General features: G+C 46.3%; 3 protein-coding genes across 3 annotated transcripts; 1 reads left to right on the top strand and 2 right to left on the bottom strand.

Moving 5' to 3' along the window:
* Positions 1–129: 129 nt before the first annotated feature.
* On the bottom strand, positions 130–4,255 carry LOC135808715 (archaemetzincin-1-like). Its single transcript, XM_065321940.1, has 5 exons — positions 3,247–4,255; positions 2,829–2,951; positions 1,182–1,290; positions 761–843; positions 130–643 (listed from the first exon to the last, which is right to left on the bottom strand). The coding sequence occupies exons 1-5, from the start codon at positions 4,069–4,071 to the stop codon at positions 551–553; spliced, it is 1,233 nt and encodes a 410-aa protein (XP_065178012.1). The 5' UTR covers positions 4,072–4,255; the 3' UTR covers positions 130–550.
* A 965-nt stretch (positions 4,256–5,220) lies between these two features.
* On the bottom strand, positions 5,221–12,298 carry LOC135808713 (uncharacterized). The gene is made up of 5 exons (XM_065321938.1): positions 11,225–12,298; positions 10,642–10,755; positions 10,036–10,144; positions 6,640–6,722; positions 5,221–6,180 (listed from the first exon to the last, which is right to left on the bottom strand). The coding sequence occupies exons 1-5, from the start codon at positions 12,053–12,055 to the stop codon at positions 6,088–6,090; spliced, it is 1,230 nt and encodes a 409-aa protein (XP_065178010.1). The 5' UTR covers positions 12,056–12,298; the 3' UTR covers positions 5,221–6,087.
* Positions 12,299–12,482: 184 nt separating this feature from the next.
* Positions 12,483–25,531, top strand: LOC135808712 (CCR4-NOT transcription complex subunit 11-like). The gene is made up of 15 exons (XM_065321937.1): positions 12,483–12,916; positions 14,938–15,040; positions 15,735–15,869; positions 16,611–16,706; positions 17,282–17,326; positions 17,869–17,993; positions 18,130–18,179; positions 18,949–19,025; positions 19,469–19,553; positions 19,980–20,047; positions 20,544–20,609; positions 20,858–20,937; positions 21,265–21,334; positions 23,592–23,696; positions 24,080–25,531. The coding sequence occupies exons 1-15, from the start codon at positions 12,867–12,869 to the stop codon at positions 24,350–24,352; spliced, it is 1,428 nt and encodes a 475-aa protein (XP_065178009.1). The 5' UTR covers positions 12,483–12,866; the 3' UTR covers positions 24,353–25,531.
* Positions 25,532–25,830: the final 299 nt, after the last annotated feature.

Genomic DNA, 25,830 nt, shown 5'->3' with positions numbered 1-25,830 from the left:
TGTACAATGTCCATTGCAGACACAGCTGCATACCTACGGCAGTACTGATGTTACTGAGTGATGCATGCAGTGCCAGAGCGAGCACACCGGGTGCAAAGAAAGGCACGAACAAGAAGTCCGCCAGCGTGCTAACTTGGCAGAAAGGATATCATACAGGTAAAGAAATAGTGCAAAAACATCTAACACCTAACATGCTGAATAAACTGTACAATGAATCAAGTCTACAACAGAAGTCTGCAGCATATTTCATGGCTTCTCTTAGTTAGTCTGCAGCCTACTCATGATAAGAACTAAAATAATTGAAGTCAACGGGAAGCAGATGCAATTTCTTCTCCTGTATGCCCCGAAAACTAGCATGAGCATTACACACGTCATGGCGTAAATAAGTAGAAAATTACCCAAACTCTGTGTACGTTTTAAAACGTCATTATAATCATGACCTTGTATACCTGTTCTGTGATGGTGATTATGGTACCCACATCAAGGTGAACACCGGAAAATCATGCTGCTTCACAAAGTAACATGAGTACTATGCACTTTGCCGCTCTGATCACTCCTTTCCTGCCGTCTCGATGAACTCGATTCTGCGCTTGTACCATTGTGATTCGTTGGTGAGATTATTACGTTGAAAGAATTCCGCCAGCTGCAAAAGAAAGCAAGCAACAGCAGGTTTAGTATACAACTCTAACCAAGAGGGAGGGAGGGAGGGAAATGAACACACAAGACTGGATTGAAAAGAGCAGTGAGTACATACAGTTACCTTTTTGTAGCGGTCCACGATATTGAACCCGCACAGAACTTGCAGTTTACGAAGATCAACTGGGCACAGATACATGGGTTGACCTGTAGGGAAGATTACAGAAATCGATTATTAACAGGGTGAAAAGTGATGATTTCGATGTGCATGTTACTCGTAGATGCATTGCTTATCCTGTGCACATGGAAAAAAGCATGCTGGCATGTGAGTGATAATATTATGGCTGGATAAAGAAGATGTAGCGCGCACAGAGAACACAAGGCTCATCATCGACTTTGAAAAGACATGTTTCAAAGCCTGTGCAACGCGTGTAATTCTTTCACTGACATGCTTCTTTGATTTTCGAACACCAATCGCGAACAAAAATTAACAGCTTCCTTTGCAACAGAGACAGCCATTCGTGATTGTCTTTTTAGGAACTTACTGAAATCCTCCTGGAGGTGACCAGAACCGTTCATACAGCATGCATGGAATATGCAGTGATCGATGCAGAATAGATGGCATATCTCATGCACCAGGAGACGGCAGCTGCGCTGCAAACAAGAACATAACAATATCCATCGCAGCCAAGAGTCGGCACATCGAACCAACACAATGCAGCAACAGGCAAAGTTAGGTTCATGAATACTGTAACACATGTATATATAACGAGGAAGCAAATCTAACGTTTTAACGGATGACATTTCTTCGTTGTAATAAGATCCGTTGAAGCCGTACTGCTTCATATATGCTGTGTGTGGATATGGCAGAATACTGCAAGATCGTTAACATATCTTCTCGTTAACCTATGAATTTTGGACAATCGTTAAATTTGCGACTCGTTATAATAACATGTCTTACAGTAGTACGTGTACTACTACATTCATCATTCTGTGAGCGCCAGCCGTTGGCTGGTGAGAAGGCATCAGTGCCTGTTCGCTTGGTGAAGTAAAAGAAACAATACCATACCGTACATGTAGTAATTTTCTTAATGGAAAGTCCAGCACTGCTGACACTCATTGGAGCTGGAAGTCCAGCCTCGTACGACCTGCAGTCGATAGGCGCTCGAGCTCAAGTTCACATGCGGTGCACATACCGGTACACATATGTAGTGCAATGCCATTGGGGACAAAACGAATATTCAAATTGAATCGCATTCATCCTCTTGCTTTATGGAGCAAAAGAATGTTTGGTACAGTGAAACTTTGTTTTAAAGAAGAACACCGATAAGACAAACTTTCGCTTTAAAAGAACTTGTATCCATAACTGTATTGGATAAATCACTGTGTATTCACTGGGTATAGGATATGGATAAGAAGAACTCGAATTATTGCGAACAGATACCATTGGTCCCTGGCCTTGGTGATGATCCGAAAGAGGTTTCACTACACAGTATATTCATTTTACCACACAATACATGGGTACTACTTGTACAGGGGGGGGGGAGGGCCAGTTTAGCCAAAACTGAATACTGTAAAACCGGAAAGTTTAACGACCAAAAAGTTTAAGGTTTTTGTAATTTTGGCATGGTAACGTGCAGAAAGTTTAATAGTGGCTACCTGGCCACCGATCTGTATGTACATCTTTACACAGATATCTCGCGATAACGTTTCAAATAACGAAAAAAAATTGGTCGTTAAAACGTTAGACTTTGTGACTCGTTAGACTTTCCGGTTTTACAGCAGCTGTTGCATACTAGTATACAGGTACATGTAGTGTATGTACCAGACATGTATTCATCTAATTGCAAGTACTATTGATCCACCCTAAAACCACAACCGCTTAGGCATGAACTCTCTATAGCAATTCATTGTACTGCCACCCAACACCCAACGCATCCCGCACCCGGGATACAACTCCTATATCCTCTAGCACAATCATACCTCAACGCTTCTTATTGCTTTGCAACCGTAGAATAAACTTGTATGTAAACACTACGTGTGAACCCACAGTCTCTTGGTTAGAGACACAACAGTACATGCATATGATTTCCAGCCCCACAGGCACATATGCGGAATTTAGGGGGTCCCGCAGACCCCCGGATCCGCCCCTGTTGTACATCTAATCACAATGACAGCACAGCACTGCTAACCTGCAATAGTACTTCCTGTGATCTGCATTCACATGCAGTACTAGAATCCTCCTCCTGCCAGAGCTCATGCCAAAACTCTGATGAAAACTTCAACCCGGGCTGGTACCGATGGAAGCTAAACACCTGGAGTTTGAACAAGCAACCAGATCCACTAATGTTAGCACACACACACAAATAACAACACATACATTTGAAGCAAGGCAGCGTCTTATTTCCATAGTGCACAACCTTGTTCATGTTTCGTTGTGGACATTGACATCCGTTGAGAAATCAAGCGGCCACGGGGCGCTGGTCTTGCAGCCGCGAGCACTGCTGGTCCATTTTTGCGGTGTGAACTATAGTGCATGTACGCGCTAAGGCGGTAAGGGCGCCGGCCCCGGTCATTCCACCGGATTTCAATGTCCACTACAGTACGTACGCCCACTCGATGAAGAAATCCTGCATATCCCGCAACGAACAGATCCGGTTTGGAGTGAAACAAGTCCATCATTGTCAGCGCCACCAAACACAGAGCATCATCTGGTATGCTCCTCCGCAACCTATCCAGTACTCCGTCCACACGAAGCTGAACACGCGTGGTGCCTTCTTGCGTCTTGTGAAACCGTGCGGAGAGTGGATGACGATGGCCCTTGGCGGCCCTGCCGGACGGTTTGCACCGCTTTGCCGGTGGAGGTGCTGCTGCTGCTTCCGCAGGTTCACCGTGTCTGTTGTCGCTCTCATGCTCAGGTTCAGTTCTTACTTCGCCATTCCAGTATACCGCACTCTTGTCCACATCCAACGCCACGCCTGGCAGTTGTACGACGGGCACCGAGCCAAAGAATGCTTGTGTGTACTCAACAAGCTTATCAAATTGCTCGCTGGGAATCTCGTCACCAAACGAACCCAATGGAAGTAAGTAGATCTTGCCATCAGGATACTTCTCAGCTAGATTCTGACCTGATTTGTTGAATGTTTGTTTCATGTTCGTGAGACGCCGTGAGGCCAGCCATGGACTTTGCTCTAAGAACTGATCATACGTCTGACCAGTTTCATTGTATTGTGCTAACCAATCGTCCTCGGAAGTGGGCTTGGGTATCGACTGGAAGAATGGAGTTTCACCGTCATCTTCATAAGCAGAGTCTGGCTTGGTCAACCTTCCAAGCGCGCGCTTGACTTTCGCAGCTCCGGGAGGTTTGAATCCTGGTGCAAACGGCACACTGGCCACTGCTTCACCAGCCTTTCGCTTTCTGCTCGTTTTCGACATCTAGAATGGGCACATGGGGGAATTTCGCAATCGGGAACTGACCCTGAACATGCTAGTTTCCTCCCATCATGCTAGCAATTAGCAGTATGTACTGGACTTGGAAAAATTGGCAGCGTGAAAGTAGCCCTGGATAAGTGCTCTTCTCTTGCTGTAGTTCTGGTTGTGAACATTTTTATTTCGATTGCCTGCGACAAGAAGAGAGAAAATCCACCTGTGTTTCAAATCGATGTCAATATCGGAGCCACGGCCGCCAAGACTGCATAAGGGAATTCCCCTCTATGTCAACACCAAGGCAAGGGAGCATTGGAGACTGATGCACTGATATGGAGACTGTATCCCGGACCCTGGTTGACAAACTCATGAGTCATGCTTACGAATAATTCTATTGAATGCAGCCACCTACTATACTGTACTCAGTACCTGTCTGTGAATACTACTAGTACATGTACCAGTACTTATAATGCCTATAATGTCTCTTTGTCGCAAAAACCTCCGAGTCTCAATATTGAGTCACCACTGGATTATTTCTGGCCGGGCTCCATCCTCAGGCCGGGTGAAACAATAAAGTTTCATGCGGTTTTACTTCTCTTTTGCTCAACATGACCCCCTTCCCCCGCGCATGGGGCATCATTGCATTTTCGGAGTCCATGGGTACAGCACTTATTTAGTTTTTTTTTGCGGCTCCAATTAATTATTTCCTCAGCACGGGAAACACGCTGGATGTCGCCATCATACGGACGCCCCGAGCTGCTAATTACATGTACTGGCAAAGCTGGTCCTGTGTGGAGGTTGCGAAGAACCCAATTCAAACCTGATACATTGACAGGATATTACTGAGGCACGCTCACAAAACCCCAAAAACGGTTCTTCAAGTGCCCTGATTGCCTGGCCTAGGCCTGCAAGTACTGTAATTAGTTATGGCTTCCTCAGTCGGTCACGGTAGTCCTATGACTACCGTGACCGAGCGCAGATTATACACATCATAAAATTAATATACAGTGGCTAGCACAGTTCATACAGTCATGTGCAGTAAGAGAGGAGAGGGAAATCCAGTGCAACTGTCAGTTCTACATTGCTCATGCATGCTGCACAGCGGGGTCTGGCAATGGCACCAGCTTGTTCGTGACCACTGCCTCAGCACACGGAACCTTACAGTTCATATACAGCTGTGATAATACAAAGAAAAACGATGACACAGAAGGCTCTCAGAGTAGTGGGTCCAGCCCGACATAAAACGTACAACTGATATAAAATTCAAAAGAGATATGATCTAAAAGGATATGGCTAAAATCTGTAGAAAGCAGAAAAGTACGGGAAGTAGTGGTAAGTCAGACCCAAAATCCTAAAAATCATTGCTAAGAACTACAGTGCATTTCAAAACTATAGACGCGTAGGGTTTTTGAAATATTTCAAATTTGGCTGGAACTTTTTGAGAATAGTTTTCGGAATATTGCTCAAGATCGCTCCACAATTACTCTCATATAGTTTCTAAAGGATTGGATAACAGACGCCCAATTTGGAAAAATTTATGCACAAAGTGATCACAGATTTTATGTGGTATAGATGCTGGCATAACGGTTTTTGCCTAGGTACGCGTCTATAGTTTTGAAATGGACTGTAGAAGAAAATAAATTCATGTATTGGGCATAGAGGGGTCCAAACACAGTTTTCAAACATAGAATTGGGAAGACTCCTTTGAAGTAAGATCCAACACTATGTCCTGGTAAAACTCTTTGATGATCTAATATCACAGCACAGGGCTGTAGTAACTGTTAGTCCGTTGAGCAAGGTATGATATACTGTAGTGTCACTGTAGCCACTGTTAACTACGCGTAATCAACTAACCTGGACCCAGCCTCATCCCGAGTCCAATGACTGCAGGTAGCGGTCTATCCCCAAAGCCCTGGCCAGCAGACAACGGTTTTAGAACTCACATACTTCTCAGTGCTATCTCCAAGAGCGAATGAGGAGTTCCCTGGCCATGCAAAGTTACGATCGGTACTAACGGGTGTGCCACTACGTGTCTCCGTGATCTTCTATGAATTTGATTCGTCGCTGGTACCAGTTATACTCACTGCTCAGGTTGTTGCGCTGAAAGAAATCGGCCAGCTGTGCAAAAGGAGAAAGGAAGAGAAAATTCAGATGGAACCTTTCCCTGGCAACCAGCACAATCGAGCACAAAGGAACTGAAGACCTGCATGCAAGCCTTTTGCGGAACCTTTGCGGAGTGGTGCTACACAATAAAATTTCACCATGGCAGGCCAGCAAGGGAACCAGTGCTCCAATCCCAACAAATCAAACTCACCTTCACTTGGCTTCAGTAGGCTAGCCGAGTCGGAATAGTTGCTGCAACAGCTTCAGCCAGCTACGGCCCTAATCTGGGGAGCTACCAGCACATTGATTGGCCCCAAGTGCACAATGTACTTGTACTTGGTCATAATAGCATGCAGCGGAGACAAACTGATGCAGGCGAAATCCATGCATGTGCACAAAGGCATTGCTAGCGAGAATACACAGGGGTAGCCGTTTCAGTACCAGACAACTTGCATGCATACACAGCACACCCACCTTTCTATAGCGATCCAACACGTCAAATCCGCACAGAACTTGCAGCTTGCGAAGATCCACACGGCATAGTTGCATGGGCTGACCTACAACAATCACCAGCAGCAGTGCAAGTTTAGGTGAAATGTCACTAACAATTCGTATACCATTGGACACCTACATTGAAGCTACCTTGGATCATCATCCAAAGCGACACTATACAACTATCAGACACGGGACACTGTCCTTATGGTCCAGTCAGTCGAATCCGTCATTGAGGGGTTGTAAGTAGCGGTGTCGTTCAAATGTTCTTGTATGTTCGTATCGCAATCGACTACATCCATTAGTACAACTGGACTACTTTTGATTGAGGTGACTTTTCGTAAGCTGCTTAGTGCGCGAGCTTGATCTCTGGACAGATTTGAGCCAGGGGGAGGAGGAGCTCAGTGCTTCTCGTACCGTCTTGCAAGTAAAGTCGAATGTCACTCATCCGGTCGCCAGTTATCCGAGCACGTCGGTTATCCGACAAGCCCGGGCGTGGTAATTTTATGACTCAACAGTAAAATTATTTAAAAAAACTTTTTTTGTATATTATACGGTGTAATATGCATTTACTTGAAGTAGATGTGGTCAAGTATGCTAACATGTATGTGTACATGGAGCAATTCATGAATATGCATGAATATATTTGGGTATTGTGTACATAAATCAGTGAAATCCAGCCATATATGCACATAAAAAATGATATCAGTTATCCAACATATTCAGTTATCCAACATGCCTGATTCTCGAAGTGGTCGGATACCGTAGAGTCGCGGATAAAAGCCGGGTTTGCATACAAGCACATCGCAGATAGAAGCCTGGAAATCGAACGGGTCAATGCATATAAGCCTGTCGCGCGTAGAAGCCTGGCTTCTATGCAAGCACGGATCGGGTAGGTCAAGAGCAGGGAGTCGTCAAATACCGGTATTTGACGACTCCCTGGTCAAGAGTGCATGCGCTATGTACAGTGCATAGTAAAACTGCCGCCATGCCGGTAGTCAGTGGTAAATCTACGCGTGTCGCGCGTAGAAGCCTGGCTTCTATGCAAGCCCGGATCGGCCGATGTGCATACAAGCCTGGCAAAAATATCAGTGGCGCATATAAGCATGGTTTGCATACAAGCCTGGTTTGCATTGAAGCCTGATGCAGGAAGCGGCTTATGTGCTTATAAGCCCGGCTTTTATCCGCGACTTTACGGTAAGTGACATTCGACTGTAGCCAGTGCTAGACCCCTGCATTCATCAGGGAGTGTGTTCGCCCACATCTCTGTTCGTGCGATGCTCTCCTATCTGGGGACTGCTTTAGATGGAACGGCAAAATCCAGACCCAGTTCCAGGTCTGTTTGTCCTTTCGTGAGAACGTGTGATGAAAGGTGTATCACACTTGGCTTGTTGGTCGGAGCGGGTGTCCGGGATGTTCGTGGGCGAAGCTTCGCTAGCTCTTTGCTGTGCAGTTCGCTGGCACGTTGGTGGGTGATTATGCCTAGGTGAGTGATCCATTTCCAACCTTTAGTGACCGTGGAGCTTCTTTCTATGCATTCAATCCAATCCTTGATGGCTTGCTGGGTTTTCATTTGTTGTTGGTGGATTTTGAAATTAATTTTTTTGGTGTACTCTCTTAGAATTGTGGCATTGCCTGGTACCAGTGCTGCCTTTACCATTCTGAAGTCGGTTGCTTTCGTCCTATTGAGGTACTTGGGCGTCACATTGTAGGCCTTGCATTGAACTAGAATTTCCCTTTTTTGCCATTGTTTTCTGTAGAGTTACCGTCGATTTATGCCATCATTGTAACAGTAGTCGGGAACAACAACAACAACAACATCTCTTATTGGCGATGGTGCCATCGTGAGAATAAAGAATTCAAAACAACAACAGCAACAATAACCCACAAAACATTATTCAGACAAGAAGACACACAAAAAAGTATAGCGACTACGAGATTATTACGAAGTACATTTGACGCACAGTCACTGACACAAAATGTCCTAACAATAATTATAACATACACCAAAACTCAAAATATTCCGCCCCCCCTCCCCCCCCCCCCCCCCTCCCTAGAATATAGAGTGTCCAAACCAGGGTTGTCCCCTTACTGTTCAGATAGGTGTAAGACTGGGACTTTGCCAACCGGTTTATGGTTGTAGTCAGGAGCACTGCTGTAATATGCTGTCATCGTTAAAACATGATAAACTGGTTATGTACTCCTGGCAATACGTAAAATCAAGCCGAGGATCATGGAACTGTCAAAGAGTGCAGTGCGGTCAGACTAGACTACAGTCTGTTTCAAAAAGATTTACAATCAGGTTTGGGTCTTAAAAAGTATGAAGATAAGGGAAATTTGGACAACAAAGTACATAGAATGGCTTGTTAGGACACGGCAAATTGTTCTGTGAAGGTTTCGGAACAATTGGACCAACCGTTAAGGAGTTAGAATTTCGGCCAGGTTTCCGGCCTTTTCCCATGGTTTACAATTTGTCCAGGAAGCCAGTATCGATTTTTTATCAAAACCCACGATTTATCCTTTCCTTTTTGGCCTTGTGGTTATGAATGCTGTCTGCTGACCATGAAGTTGTGAGTTCAAATCCCAACCTATCCTCAAGTCAAACTTTTTTATCATTGTTTTGGTGATCAAGCTGGTTCAAGACAAAGAAGATGGCTGCACCAAACGACTTGTTGTTGGAGCTCGCGCTTCCTGCCGAACTGACTGACACTTGACTGGCTCATGCTATGTGAACACACCACACCCACAACACTGCAATGGTGTGAGTGAATTATAATGGAAGTCATCGCGCTGTAGCTTTTTGAGATTTATTTTAGTATTTCAAGATCGCCAATTTATTTGAATTTGTAGCAGTCAACGCCGTCTTCTACATGTATATCAGCGTTCACAAGCGTCTGCTTTTCTCAAAATGTAGTCGAAGTCACACGGATAGCTTTGCCAAGTCATGGCCTTGGGAATGAGTCCGTGTCGATGTTGTTTTCGTCACACGGTGAGTAAATTGCATCGCAGCTCAAAGAAACTATTTTGGTCACAAAACGAATTGGGACCCATGCCGCTCGTCAACATTTACAACACTTTCGTTTTGACATGTCCTCTCTGACTCCATTATCGATACGAGGAAGAACTCGTTTGTTGTAAACCAGACGTACACATGGTACATGACTGTATCAACGTGAGTGAGTTGTCATTTTTCCTGCTTTCGCGCGGAATATTTCTTCAAGTTCACAGTGAGTTTTTCCAGGCAGCGCTCGAGTGCTCATACGGTAAGACGCCAAACTCCGCGGGCGATCGCCAGGATTGCAAATCTTTTTGAAACGGACTGTAGTACAGTATTATGGAAAAAGACTTTACTCTGTTCCTACACCACACAAGACTTACTGAAGTCCTCCTGGAGGTGGCCAGATCCATTCATACAGCAGGCATGGAATATGCAGTGATCGACTCCGAGCAGATGACATACTTCATGCACCAGTAGACGGCAGCTGCGCTGGAAGAAAAAGGAAAAGGGGGATTCGGCTCTTGTCAATCTCTGACTTACTAGTATTGAAAAATATGTCAGAGAAGACTCGGATGAGAGCCAAGGATTACTTAAAGGAAGAAAAAGTAACTGGTGGTGTTAGTGGACATTATAGTGTAACTTGTAGTTTCTTGGTCCTTTTTCTTCCTATAAATTATGTCAGAGAAGAGATTGAGAAAAACCTAACCGTTGCTGATAATCTTCTCCAGACGCTGTGATTGATACAGCATGGTACTTCCAAGTATGTTCCTACCTTGTCACTGGACCTGAATTACAGACAGGTTCTGAAATGTTTGGTGCGCTGTGCAAGTGTTCAGCATGTCCATACCAAATTACTGTGCACAAACTGGTCTTCTGCCCTGTAACATGCTGCCATGATCATAACTGGTAAACTCACAAGCAATGCTTGCATATACCGGGTCTGCAAGTGTAGGTGAACAAAGCAATGCAGCGGAATCAACTCTCACCAGTAGAAGTGTTTCTTGTAACACTGCCGCACTGCCGGAATCCTCGCGCCACACATCGTACCAAAACTCTGATGAGAAGCGGATTTCCGGGTGGTACCGAAAGAAGCTAAAGACCTGAAAACACCGGACCAACGCAGATACCAGAAAGCATCCATTGGCCAACATAGTCCGTCTGGGCGGACTATGTTGGCCAAAGACTTTTTGGTGCAGTAACACTTGCAAGACCAATCCTGGAATGGGGAATGATTCTCGACTACACACCGACCCTTTCATAAGCAATAACAGAACTTTATGAATTGTGTGATGCTGAAGGGAACTCAAAGAAATAGACACGGTCTTAGAACAGTGTGGGCTATGCCGTCTCAACGATTGAACGTATTCTAGGAGATAATTTCTCAACTGCAGTGCTGGCAACTGAAATACGACCCCAGCTAGACGCGCTCACATTGCGAAAACCCAACAGGTGCTTGTACACTACCAAATAGAGACCACTAGAGTCAGTGCTGCATTCGAGCACGAAAATCAGGGGTCGGATTTCAGTTGCCACCAATGTAGCATGGCACTGTGAAGCAGCTCAACTCACAGCAACACGCCGTGCCCCAGCTGCCATGCCAGCAACAAACAGGTCAGGCTTGGTGTCGAACAGATCTGCCATTGTCAGTGCTACCAGGCACAGCGCATCATCAGGTATGTTGTGACGAAGTTGCTCCAACACACCGTCCACACGAAGCTGAACGCGACTGGTGCCATCGTCCGTCCGATGAAAACGCGCCGATAACGGATGGCGTCGCACCTTTGTAGCCCCGCCGTCACGGGATGCCTTGCGTCGCTTTGCAGGTGGTGATGCCCCGGCCCCAGAAGAAGCCGGGACTCCATGCCTATCACTGTCACTCTCTGCTTCAGTTCTGACTTCACCATTCCAGTACACTGTACTTTTATTCATATCCAGCCCAACTTCAGGTAGCTGCACAACCGGCACTGAGCCAAAGAATGCACGTGTGTACTCAGCAAGCTTATCAAATTGTTCGCTAGGCATTTCATCGCCAAATGAACCCAACGGGAGTAGGTAGATCTTGCCATCAGGGTACTTTTCCACCAGATTGCTGCCTGATTTATTGAAGGTTTGCTTCATGTATTTGAGGCGTCGACTAGAGAGCCAGGGGCATTGTTCAATAAACTCATCAAACGTTTGTCCAGTTTCATTGTACTGAGCCAGCCAGTCATCCTCACAGGTTGGCTTCGGCACAGGGTGAAAGAAAGGCGCCCGGTCATCATCCTCATACGCTGCATTGGGCACGTCCAGCTTTCCAAGTGCACGTTTGATGGCTGCTGCCGCAGGTGGTTTGAAACCTCGTGCGAATGGCACAGTGGCAACACCTCCCTTCTTGCCTTTTCCTTTCCTAGCCATAGACATCTTTCCAGAGCAAGAAAGAACTTGCTAACATACGACATACACAAAACCACGATCTCTATGGCTGATGAGATATTGCAGCCTGTTTTCGGAAAATCTGGTGCAGCTGTAGCCCGCGGCCCGCTCAGCTACCTACATGTAGCCTAGGTACAGTACAACAGGAAAACAAAAAAATGCCCTGCTCAGTGGCCTGGGGCACGAACTGAGTAGATTTGCTGACATACTATCCTGCACTGGCTGCAGTGCTGCACCTGCACAGGATAATAATGATCTTCTTCATCTTCTTCCCCAGAATAAAACTGAAAAGTCGCGCGCAAACAACAACTTTTGCCGACTTTTTTTGTCCAAAACAGGACAAAAACGTATGTGTGACGTCATGACCAAAGAGTGCATGCCCTCAATTTTTTTGCTTCTTTCCTTTTTCATAGGAAAGAAAGACATTTTTGGAGGCAGGAGCAAACTTTGAAGCGGCTCCAAAGAGAAGCTACACATGCACAGGGTAGACCGGACGTTGGGAGCAGCTGTCGTTGTAAATTTTATGGTCGCCTAAACGCTAAAGTAAGGAGTATTTTGCAGTAGAAATCGCTGGACGTGAAAGTGAAGACTTCGATCGTAATTTGCTGGGTTGAGTGGAATCCAATTTTATCATCCTACATCGTGCGTTTCATTCCTGAGAAAAGCAGCCAAGTGGTCTTGGAAATAGTGTTTGTCCACCAGTAGGGTGAGGATTCGAGATGTATCCAGCTGATACTGAACTGACGTAGTAGTACTGTTGGAATACTGGGAGATAGCCCACTGAGTCAGAGCTTCAGAAATGGAGTCCCCTTGCTTGTCAAGGCATGAGCTCACGACTCTCCTGCAGAAGTGAGTACTGTAATATCATGATGACTGCGCCTGTGTGTGTGATGTGATGTGGTGTGTGTGTGTGTCTGTGTCTGTGTCTGTGTGTGTGTGTCTGTCTGTCTGTCTGTGTGTGTACATGGTGTGTATGTGTGTGTGTGTGTGTGTGTGTGTGTGTGTGTGTGTGTGTGTGTGTGTGTGTGTGTGTGTGTGTGTGTGTGTGTGTGTGTGTGTGTGTGTGTGTGTGTGTGTGTGTGTGTGTGTGTGTGTGGTGTCATGATAACTGTGGCAGGATGAATGCACTGGAAACTCTGGTAGCATGACCCGAGTTCGTAGCTTGATGTGATGCGTGTGCATGATCAATGTGCAAAATTAAATTTAGTGAATATTGGCACTCCCACAAGTGTCATGAGGTGTGGCTGTTCCAGTAACACTAATGCATGTACTGTGTATCCTGCTTATGCAGCGCTAGGATTTGCTATATCATGCACAGTTCTGTGCATATGAATACTGCATGCGCTTATTGTGCAAAGTGATCTGATGTCTGCCTGAACAGCGTGCGCCGGGTTGGTAGGTCACTGTTAGAACACTGTTCTTTGAGTCACGGGTCAGTTCAAGTACATGGTCACTTGAGTCTAGTTGCTACTCTGAGTTTCTTGTTCAAGCAATCACCAGGCAACTGATAACAATCAACACAGAGAGTAGTTCATTGATTCGTGAGCTCATGTATATATTGTAGCGGCCACTGAATTACGCTCTGATGGACAGCATCTGGCTTTGTTATCGCAGTAAAGAGAGAGAGAGAGAGAGAGAGAGAGAGAGAGAGAGAGAGAGAGAGAGAGAGAGAGAGAGAGAGAGAGAGAGAGAGAGAGAGAGAGGGGGGGAGAGAGAGAGAGAGAGAGAGAGAGAGACCGCCAGTGTATGCTCTCTTGTGCCGGCTAAAAGTATTGTCACAATAAATGAGTTGGTGGGTGGTAGAGAATGGAAGAGTGCATGACTCATGTATGTGTCGGTGATGGCTATCACTGAACTGAAGGAGGCTGTTGTGTTGACCCTGCACCCTACATCCTAGTTTGCACTGAGCTCAGCTTTAGTCAAGCGAATAGGTGGCTGTTGCACCAGTGTTTCGTCTTGAAAAACAGTGGGCGCGTTCGATTACACACAAATCGGTCAATTCTAGAATTAGTTATTGTTGATGCACAGTTCGATTACACAAACTCCTTCGTTAGAATTGATTTTGTGATTTTTATCCAATTCCGTCAATTCTGAAGAGAGGGTGGAATTTCTCTAATTCTGGCGCTAGAATTGCACACTCATGTGTTACCGGTCTGGGCATGCATGACTCAAGTCAAGGAAGAGCTTCCCTGGCCGGTGTAGCCCGAAAGCAGGGCTACAACTACATGTAGTTGCTACTTTTGTCTTCCCGAAAAGCTAATTGCCGCAGTTGAGTTTCCGCTGGGAGCTGATTATTAGACCAGATCATTTTGGGTGGTCCTTTCGCACACGCGTTCAGCTTTATCGAAGCCCAATATTGTTGCCGACATGGAGCCTTCACCGCGAAGCTGGGACTACGTTCGCGCGAGGGTATACGTGATCTCTTTTTACGACCAATTTTGTTTGTGATATGCCATGAAAAAAATGTGTTGTGAATTCCAGTCGTTCGTTTACATGGCCGGAATTCGTACATTCTTGTCATTCGAGAATTACAAAACCCAGTTCCAGAATTGTGTAAACGTGTAATCGGAAGCACCCAATGTGAGCCGTACGTGGTACAACCAGTGACCTTGTTGAAATCCACCCTCCTTGCCTTTCACAGCACATGGCACACGGAATATTAAAAACTGGATTCCATCAACATTTGCCAACTAGGACCCCCTCCTTGCTCTTTGCTTTGTTGTGCTTTGGTGTGGTGATGAGTCGAATGGTTGCTGGAGTCCCTTGTATTTTTCTCTCTCTCTCTCTCTCTCTCTCTCTCTCTCTCTCTCTCTCTCTCTCTCTCTCTCTCTCTCTCTCTCCTGCGTATGTATTCATGTGTGTGTGTGCAGTGTCCTGTCTGAGAATGCCATGGGTGCAAGCCTGGAGGTGATCTGGCAGCACTTCAACAGGGAATTTCCGAAGGCAGACCATTTCCGCATTGGCGAATCACTGGTAAGCTTTCATCTTGTTGTTGGGGATACGTGAAATCAAGAGTACACAAGCTCCCAAGAGTGTGTAACTCTTGATACCCCTTCTATGGGGTCTACCGAACTGGTATAGTGTTTCCATTGTACAGGCGAAGGCCGTTTTAGCGACCAATAGTGTAGTAAAGTAGCACTCCCGGACAGAAACCCATTCAGCTTATGCGAGTCCTCAGCATGATCATGGCAGATATTCAGACTGCGCGCATGCTGGCCTTCGTTGTACGTAGTGCAAATCGTACTTGGAACACGTTATGTGAGTTTTCTTGGTGAAATACTTAGGGAGAGCTAAGGCGACTTTCCCTTGTGTGAGCAAAGCCAGCAGGCATATTGCATTTAACATGAACCATTTGGGTCCTACATGCGTGCTTCCTCTAAGTTAATCCACTGTTCTTGTTCCTTTGCCTGTATTTCACCTGATGAGAAGGCTTGAAAGTATACTTGTGAAACCGAAAACTTTCAAGATGTTTGTCAAGAGCCTGAAGCGTGTCCTTTTTCTGAATAGTATCGCATTCTTGTCTCAGAGGAAACTGCTTCCTCTAAGTGTTTGCATTTTACCCTTGCTACAACTCCGGGAGTCTCCCGATAGCCCCATCCACTGACCTGTTTACTAGTATCTGAGTACATGTATTGTATGTTCCTTGATGTGTATTCATCTTTTCCAGATGCTGTTATTAGCTGAGCCAGATCTGCTGTCCAGCAGTGCACAGAGGATAGGCGCCATGAGCATTCTGTTCAGTGTCTGCTCAGAGCCAGTGGAGTCGAACCCGTTTGCACCGTTCTTTGCCCAGCTCCTGCAGGTATGTGCGTCCCGTGTGTGTGGTGTGGTGTGTGTGTGTGTGTGTGTGTGTGTGTGTGTGTGTGTGTGTGTGTGTGTGTGTGTGTGTGTGTGTGTGTGTGTGTGTGTGTGTGTGTGTGTGTGACTTGTGCTATGATGCACATATTCACACCAGTACTCACTGGGCCATTTGGTTGGAGGTACATCAGATATCAACTGCGTATGCAGCTCTATAATATTCTTTGGGGTGTTGCCATGCCCTTACAGTCCATTCAGAAAAAGATGGACTTCTAGCTTTTGGCCATAAATGGGTCAAACTTTGAGTTTTTTTTTAGAATTTTTTTCCGCCATCCCCTATGGAATCCTCTTCCAATTATGTTTCTGAATTTTTTTGTCCAAAAAGCAAGCCATAGCAAGAATAGGATTTCGGCCAGGTTTTACCCCAAAAGCACTGAATCGGGAAAACCATCAAAATCCAGGCCGTTTGACCCCGCCTGCAACAGTGCATTGTGCGGTTCGAACCCCAGTTCAGGTACCTTTTTGGACCCTTTTTCAAATTTAAGTTCGCAGCACTGCACTGTGTACGATGAAATCACGAAAAATCGCCAAATACGGGAGCTCGCCAGAGCCAGGGCCCATCTTTTTATGAATGGACTGTAGTCTACCAATAGTGGGAGTATCTTTGTAGAATCTTGCCATCCCATTTTCTGAATTAAGTTTCTACATCCCTCATTGTCACTGTGCTGTTTTTGGTATTGTGCAGTGTCCATCATCAACACCGAATAGCAGCACTCCACCTTTGGCATCGCCACAAGAAAAAGCTTTCTTGGCTCGACTGGTAACTGGTCCAACAAGAGAGGTGCGTGTACATGTATAGTATGTGTGTGCCTGTGTACGCTTGTGTCTGTGTACATTTATGTGTATGTGTGCATGTGTCTGTCTGTATCTGTGTATATTTTTTATGTGTGTGTTATCTGGCCGGGGCAAGTGCATGCAGCCTCAATTCCCCTAGTGTTCTGCCCTGTGGTGCCAGAAAAAGTTCAATTTTCTGAAACCATGTACATGTATTACCAGTGCAGAGATACTTTGGTGTACATTTCCTTCTGTGTACTGTTTGGCACGTGGGGATAATGTGCGTTGGTTAACAGCAAGTACTAGAACTCAGAGCTACAGTGCGCCTTTTTTGCAAGCCGTGTATTACTGTACACATGGCGGGTGTTCTGTTGGCTTTCCAATCTCCGCTTGTCCTGCTAGCAGGCCACGAGCACTGTGGGTTCATGTGAAGCTGTATTGGCACTGAACACTGAAATGTGAACATGTTCTCCAGATATTGCCTGGTCTGTCCAGTGTTTGACCATCGCTTGGGTTTCTCTTTAGTTCTTGTTTGACCTGTGCTTTGAACCTGTTACTGCTGTTGCTGTTGCTCGCATTCAGCTTTTCAAGGAGTCATGCCGGTATATTGCCTCAGCTGATGTCTCGGTGAGTCAGGATGCCTTTGAACTTCATGTGTATAGTACCTAGGCATCACATCTAGCACTCATCACTTTTCTCTAGTGTATATGTGCTAGCACATGTAAAGTCGGTAGCAAGCTTCAGATTCGTGTTGACAGTATCCAACTGCTCTAAAACAAGCGCCGAAATCACTACTTCTATCAAAGTTGATAGTATACGTAGTTTGAACTGGTTTACTGTGTTCTATAGCACACTTTGCTAGTATCCTCGTGTCACCCCGTATTGTGGTACGTTACGTGTATACTATTCACACGCCAAGTTTGGTGAGATCCTTCTAGATACACACTACCTTGGCACTGTGGGCTGTCGCCCTTTCATCACACATACAGTAGCATTGAAGAGCAGGTAGTGTGTTGCACAAGCCCAGCCACTACTCTCCTGGTGCTGCTGTTGCTGGCTTAGTCAAGCTATTTCTCTGCCTTGCCATGCTCATCCTCCAAGTTCTTGTGATAGCGTCTGACCGTCTTGTCTGCATGCATGTGTTGTTTTGCTTGGTATTTCCCCCTCAGGCGATAAACTATGACTACAGTAAGATCGCCTCTAGATTATGCCAAGCTCAGAAGTCCTATCCACCTCGTGTGCAAGTCGGCCGATCTTGTGTCATTGCTGATCCCGGTCCTGACACACAGCCCGGGTATGTACGCACCTGTGTGTGCGTGTGTGTGTGTGTGTGTGTGTGTGTGTGTGCTATATTTACTCATGTGGGTACCCGTGTGTGTATTTAATCATTGTGGCTGCTCATTGTCTCCTTGTTTTCTTGTCTTCAATAGGAGACCTGATTCGCAGGCTGTTTGGATGACTGCTGAGCAGCTATTTCTAGGTTGGTTGGCAAATTTAGTTTGTTGGGATTTGTTCATGCACATGTAGCTGCTGCAAATGTTCAAATCTGCTCTGTTGACTGTCACAGATTTAGCTGCTATTTTGGAAGCACTTGGCCTGTCTGTTCTTTGTTAATTGGTCATACATAGGCCTTTAGACAAGGGCTGGGGTGGGAGAGAGGCGGATGATACCAGCAGAAGAAGCAAGGCGTGACAAGAACAAAAGGACAAGATTTATTATAGGGGTATAGGGGCAGTGAGTGGCTGTAGACAATAGTGCTGCTGAGGTTTACTTCATACATGTAGGTCCAGAATAAGAAACCCATACTTACTAAGTTACTGTAAATATACAAATTTTCGGCAGCTATTTAATTTCGGCTATATACGGCACCGACCCAAAACGCCTAAATTAAAACGCCGATGAAATTTTTCACAGCATCTGTTGCACTATACCATGCCCTCTGCCCCACGCCGAAAATAAATCGCCGCCGAAGTGTCAAAAATCGTGAAGTGCCGAAATTTTGTATATTTACAGTACTTCATACAATCATGTAGGTTACCAGACTCACCCAACCATAAGTCTTGGGCTGATAGTCTTCTTCTGCTTCTTCTTCCTCTTCCTTGTGTGTGTGCTTTCTGGATACAATCGTCCGAAGTGGAAATATATCACCTGAGTATTTCTTGTTATTACTGTTGCTACTTATGCTGATGTTGTTGCTGCTCCTGCTGCTGCTGATGTTGTTGTTCTTGTTCTGGTATGTATGTATGTAGGCGATAGCCGGTGTCTTGGTACATTTGAGCCACCAATGCTGAGACCTCCACCACCACTACATACAGTCGAAGATGAGGTGAGTGTGTAGCTGATACATCTATAGCTTACTCAATATCCGGACGGCTAGCTGCTTTGACCTTGTTAAGTCACCGGCCAAACCGGTTGCAATGAGGTCCAGTCAACAACAAAGCTTCTTTTTCTTTTTTTAATGACTCAAAGCCTCAAAGATGACCAAGTTGAAAGAAGTGCCGCACTGCCTGAACTGATCAACTAAGAACAGCCTTTCTTTTTTTAATCTCTGTCTGAGGTGAGCAAGTACAGAGTAGTCAACCCAATTTGAGATGTCAATTCGCCCCAGATGTGGGGGTTGAAATCAACCTGGGTTGAGCCTTTGCTAGTAACCCTGGCCAAGGGAAGCTCATCACGTGAACGCTCCAGTCAATTGTGTTGAAACTCTCGTGTAAACACAGCCTCAGCGATGTGTTTGTGCGTGTGCTTGTGTGCTTGGCTTTAACTTAGCTAATGTGGTTAAATCCGCCAATGTCTCCACCGTCCATCCAGTGGGATTACACGATGTGCATACCAGTAGCAACCACACAGGAAAGTAAGTACATGCACAATGTTCTATGTACAGGGTGCAGGGTGGAATGAACACAGTGTTCTTGAAGTAGTAAGTAGTTCTGCTGCAGCTTGAAGAGAAAGGTCGCTTGATGTGACCACTCATCCAGTAGTACATGTGCGACCTGAAGTAGACAATGCATTTGTGTGTGTGTGTGTGTGTGTGTGTGTGTGTGTGTGTGTGTGTGTGTGTGTGTGTGTGCGCGCGCTCGTGTGTGCGTGCAGGCATGCGTCTGTGTGGCTTGCATTGCTGTTCTTATTTTTTCCCGCTACATGTACCTCGTCTTTGCACTTCACGTATACTGTGTTCTTGGAATTTCAGTGCACCGTGGCTTGTGTTGTTCATCCTGTGATGGGTATGAAGTGAATACAAAGTCGTATGTGTTCCATCGCTGCTTGTTTTCTTGTACAGCTGAAACGGAGCTCAAGCAGGTACTGCAAGATGCATGTCGGTCTGTTCTAAATCCACAGCAGCAGAACGTAAGTTTTGTGTGCGTGTGTGCGTGTGTGTGTTTGATGGGGGGGGGGGGACTACTGTAAGACATGTTATTATAACGAGTCGCAAATTTAACAATTGTCCAAAATTCATAGGTTAACGAGAAGATATGTTAACGATCCTGCAGTATTCCGCCATGTCCAAACACAACATATATGAAGCCATACGGACTAAACGGATCTTATTATAACGAAGAAATGTCATCCGTTAAAACGTTAGATTTACTTCCTCGTTAAATAAACATGTCTTACAGTAACCTAGATTTGCAGTTGCTTTCTAGAGGCTGGACATTGTGATATATCGACTGGAACATGTTGCAGAGAGGTAAACCAATGTTGAACTTGCCGATGCTTTCTACGTGCAGTGGCTAGCGGAGGAGGCTGGAGTGCGACTATGTTGCCTTGCCTGGTTGCAGATGTTTTTGGAACGATGTGCCAATTGTGATTGGATGTTCTCTCTTCCTGTTTGATATTGCTACAGTTCTTCCTTTCTAAACTAGAAGCCGACCCTGATCTCATCTACCACATTGGCCTCACTCCTAAAAAGGTACTGTTTTTTAATGACTTTTACTTAGCGCACCATTCATAAAACCTTTTAAAACTTTGTCCGAAAGTGAAAAATAAGACCAGATGAAATTAGGAAGGTCTTCTCCACTTATTCGTTGAAGAAAAACCCCATTTCGAATCCCATTTCCCACTTGCCTGACAATGCCGTCAGAATGGCCCCTAAAAATGTTGCACTGCTCCAGGCACATGACACATGTTGTGCTATTTCGCTTTATGTCTGCTCTCCAGCTGCCGAAATTGATTGAATACAATCCTCTTGTGGCCATCGAGGTCTTGCTGAAGCTAACAACGACCAGTGCCATCACCGAGTACGTATTTTATCATGTTTCCCCATGTCCTGTTCTGTTCCCAACTTGGCCTTTGCTTCAGCTTGGTTCTTTCACCTTGGCTGTCTATCGATTTCAAGCTTACTCTCCATATTCCACGTTCCCCGTACCGTGCATGTTGCACTTGTATTGGTATTGGTATTTGTATGTATGGATTCTCCACAGGCCTTAGCCTAAATCGAGGGAGTCTCCGTCATTAACTGTGTTGGGAGTGTGTGTACACTCTGTACATGAGAAGCTGAAAAAGTGCACTTGCTGATTCATTTCATGGCTGTTGTGTATCACTGCTGTATTATTCTATTCTTGCAGTTATTTCGGGGAGATCATTACGATGGAGATGTCTCTTCACTCCATGGAGGTTGTCAATCGTCTCACTACGGTATGTTCAGGTTCCTGGGTGTGGGTGTGTGTGTGGGGGGGGGGGGTATGTGCACAGACACATACGCACATACCTTGGTCCTTGGTAACACTGCCATCAAATGCCAATGGTCACGTGTCCCCTGTGCACGGGTCGACAGCACTGAGTTCAGCATTGGATCCAGAAACGCCGCTCTACTTCTTGGACAGGAAATTAGCACAGCTATGCAGGTCGAAACCACGGGATGACTTGCAGCAGCGACCGCAGCCGAGACAATGCGCTCTGCAGCAGGGCAGGGCAACCCGCTCTTTCCGGACCGAGTCTGCCGATGCCACAACCGAGACCGACGCCACTTCAGCAGCCGAGTTGGAGAGACACTTATGCGAAGCTAGCCCGCCAGCACTCAAAAACCATCTCCCGGACGCATTACATAGTCGGCTGCCGGACTGCTCAGATATTGGTTTCCTCCTCTCGGCCAGGCACTTGTGGCGATTCTTGTATTTCTGGTGGGCGAAAGTACGCTGGCAGACATTGCAGAGCACAGAAGTGTCACGCTGAGCCGATCGCGGTACTGGTTGAGCGGAATACGCACTGCGCCATTTCTCACGCTCCTGGGCGAGGTCGTACCATTCCACGTGGTCGATGTTCATTGTGGAGAGGTCAGCTCTGACAGAGTCTCGCCACCGTTTCCGAGGACCGCAAGCCGGCCTCGGCGGAAGGAGCGTACCAAACAGGAACTGGCGCGGAGTTCTATCGCCGTCCATCCTGGCTAGATGGCCCAGCCACTCCAGACGGCGGCGAAGAACACGTGTGGTAATATCCACCGGATCTCGACGATTCCAGGCCTCCAGAATGGTATTCCTGTTGATGTGGAAGTCCCAGGTGTCTCTTCTTACGAGGGCTAAGATTGTGGAAATGCAGCGAAGATGGAAGGCGGACAGCGCCGCAAGCTCGCTTTTCAGTGGCACCCAACACTGCTCCGTAAAGGAGAAGAGAAGCCACACATGCATCATACACCATTCGCTTCGTTGCCAGTGAAAGATCGCCATCATCAAAGACAGATCGACGCAATGCTCCGAATGCCCTAGATGCTGACGCTATTCGGGACCGAGTGTCCACTGCGGTGCGGCCACCAGTATGGATGATGGAGCCTAGGTAGCGAAAGTCATGCACGTTCTCGACCATTTCCCCGCCAACCACCAATGGACGATGATCCTCCGGAGAAATGCCGAAGCCGACCGCAATTACTTTGGTTTTTGATAGGTTGATGGTGAGGCCGAAGCGAGTTGCGACGTCCATGAACCGGCTGAGTGCAAGTGTGGCACCATGGTGAGTTGTAGCAATAAGTGCCGAATCGTCTGCGAATTGACAGTCACGATGGATGTTGATTGTGTCAGTCTTCTGGCGTTTGAAAAGGAGAGACGGTCCAGAGTTTGAGGAGACGGGAAGTCCGATCTCAGGTATGTCCGCAACCTCACGCTGCCACAGCTGGAATACTGCCCACATGAATATATTGAACAATGCTGGGGCCATACAACAACCTTGTCGAAGGCCATTTTGCACCTCAATAGGCTCAGCCTCGATGTCCGGGATCGACAGGTTTGCAGACATAGAGGCATGAAATGAGCTGATAATGGTAACCAGCTTGTCAGGTACGCCCGCCTTCCGGAGAATTTCCCACATGCACTTACGGGTGACGGAATCATAGGCCTTCCGTAGATCAACAAAAACCATGAAACCAGAGCAGCGATGTTCATAATAATTATAGTTTCTCAGATATTTGTCTCACCGCGAAGACCATGTCCGCGCAAGATCTGCCTTTGCGGAATCCACACTGCGTGTCTGGCAGGATGTCTTCTGCGAGCCGCTGCAATCTTGTCTGGATGAGGCCAGCAACAGCCTTACCTACCACCTCCAGAAGAGCGATGCCTCTCCAATTGTCACAGCTGGATAGATTTCCTTTTTTTGGTATCACATACACACACACTCTCTCTCTCTCTCTCTCTCTCTATCTCTATCTCTCTATCTCTCTCTCTATCTCTCTCTCTCTCTCTCTCTCTCTCTCTCTCTCTCTCTCTCTCTCTCTCTCTCTCTCTCTCTCTCTCTCTCTCTCTCTCTCTCTCTCTCTCTCTCTCTCTCTCTCCCTCCCTCATACACATACACATACACACACGCACACTGTGGACTCTATTTTGTTGACAAGTTCTGTCTGCGTTTGTGTACTTGAAGTATGATGTGTGTCTCTTTTCTTCATTTCCTGTGCTGTTGCCACTGTTAGCTGGTGGAGCTCCCCAACGAGTTCATTCATCTCTATATCAGCAACTGCATCTCCCAGTGTGAGAAAGTCAAGGAGAAATACATGCAGAATAGACTGGTGCGACTGGTAAGTGCACCTACAATTTCATCTACACGCAAACTCATGGATTATGGATTATGTCACACAGTGAACCTCACCTGACACCAATACGGGCAACCCTGATCATAGCAATGAATTGCCAGGGGCAGCATTTGAACTGCACTCTTTCACGACCATTTCCGATTTTGTAAATATCGACTTTCTAGCAGCAACACTTCTCTTGTCCAGCCAGATGCTGTATCATTCCTAAAAAATAGCCTGTATTTGAAGAATTGCCTTTTCACTATCTTGCGTGAGTCTCCTTGTTGAGGTCCACATCAATCGCATGGATATTTGTTTTTTTGGGTTGTGTTTACACACGCACCTTGGAAATAATTGTGCTCTTTGTCCGCCTTTTGTTTTCTTGCTAGGTATGTGTGTTCCTGCAGTCGATGATTCGCAACCGTCACTGCAACATCCAGGAGATCTTCATCGAGGTGCAGGCGTTCTGCATCGAGTTCAGCCGCATACGCGAGGCAGCCGGCCTTTTCCGTCTTCTCAAGAGCTACGAAGAAGGAACCCTTCCAGCAGCAGAGTCTAACAGCGGTGTTACGTCATTAGCGGCGGCGGCAGCAGCAGCGGCTGCAGCAAGTTCCGGTGTAGCTGGTGCAATGGGTGCAGCAAGTACGGACAGCAACACGTAGCAGTGACATCTTAGACTGTGCTTACAAGTGCGCTGTGTGCGCTGATTTCAGCAGTTACACCCGATGATCAGGCTGCCTTTGCGTAGGATAACATTATCTATTTCAAGATCCAGTTCTAACGTTACCATCTCCTCCTCTCGAGTACCGTACTCCGTGGCACGCCATAGCTCACATGTAGCTGTGGCGTGATATCAAGCCTAGCACCAAGCAGTGTATTGCGTCGCATCTTCCATTGCCAACAGGGCCTTACAAGAGCCATGTTCTGCAGCGAGTGGTCTGACTGCTAGGTACCTAGTGTAGCCATACTGCTACTACTAGACGGCCGTAGTCAAGGTAGACAAATGCGCGTGTGTGTGCACGCGCATGTGTGTGTGTATGTTTGTGTGTGTGCACGCGCATGTGTGTGTGGCTACTGCTGCTGCCTTCACCTTTATCGCTACCACCACTGCTGTTGGTGTGATTTGTGCTGTTCTCATGATCACAGCACTGCTAACAGTTACAGCAGCTGATGTCCTTATTAGCTGTCGCTGGCCACAGTCGACTACTTGTCTTGTACCCCCGCCGTGGCCGGGTTTGGTTGGGCACAACGCAATTGATTGCTTTTGTCATTGTCGGTTCCGCTTCGGTTTCAGCTGTGAGAGGATAACTTTTTTCCTTTCTTTCTTTTATTAGTTCCTTTCTCCAAACATCTATTCACCGGTGTTTCTAGTTGCAGTTTCTTGCTTCTTTTGTTGACTTTTATTGTCGTGTCTTGTTTGCTGTTCTTTCTCATTTGAGTTTATGTAGTGGTGGTGGTGGTAGTAGTAGTTGTTGTTGATGTAGTGTGTTGTTATTGTTGTTGTTTCATTATCCTCCCCGTTGCACATAGACTATTTTGCATGGCTTGCTCTGGACATAATGTACAGTGTTGCAGCAGCCGTTTGTCTGCCTCTATCCAATGCTTTCTATTCCGTTATTGTCCGCAGATGTATCTGCTTTTGTCTGCTGTTGCATATTCGCTGGCTGACACGAGTATATGGGTGAACGTGATAACCCCAATGACGCCTTTGAGAATTAGATTTTTTCCTCTATTTCGTTATGGACGCATTTTGCCGATGATTCTGCTGGTGACTTCTCCTAGCCCGTGTCTTGTCGTTGAGTTGGAGTGTTTCTTTCCTTCCATGATCAGATGTACTCTCACTGTTCGGTCCTGCTTGCCTCCGAGATGTTGAAGTCCATGGACTTCATGTGGCGTGTTTAGGGTGGGGAAGAGGGGTGGGGGTCGTGATTCACCGCCACGACACGTAGATCTGTATGCATGTACAGTGTGCATGTGTACAGGCTAGTAATAGTTGTATAGAGTATAGAGTGTTCAACACCACAACAAGGATGGAGCCACAAAGGCAGAAGAGAACCGGCTAGATTGCACATCAGAGGCTCCGCTCCATGTAACACTGTAGTAATCCTCAGACAACTGATAATCTGTAAATCACCTGGCT

The sequence above is a fragment of the Sycon ciliatum genome, chromosome 2, assembly GCF_964019385.1.
Source record: "Sycon ciliatum chromosome 2, ocSycCili1.1, whole genome shotgun sequence".
Lineage (NCBI taxonomy): Eukaryota > Metazoa > Porifera > Calcarea > Leucosolenida > Sycettidae > Sycon > Sycon ciliatum.
The sequence above is the reverse complement of the archived record's forward strand: the minus strand, read 5'-3'. Positions and strand labels throughout refer to the sequence as shown.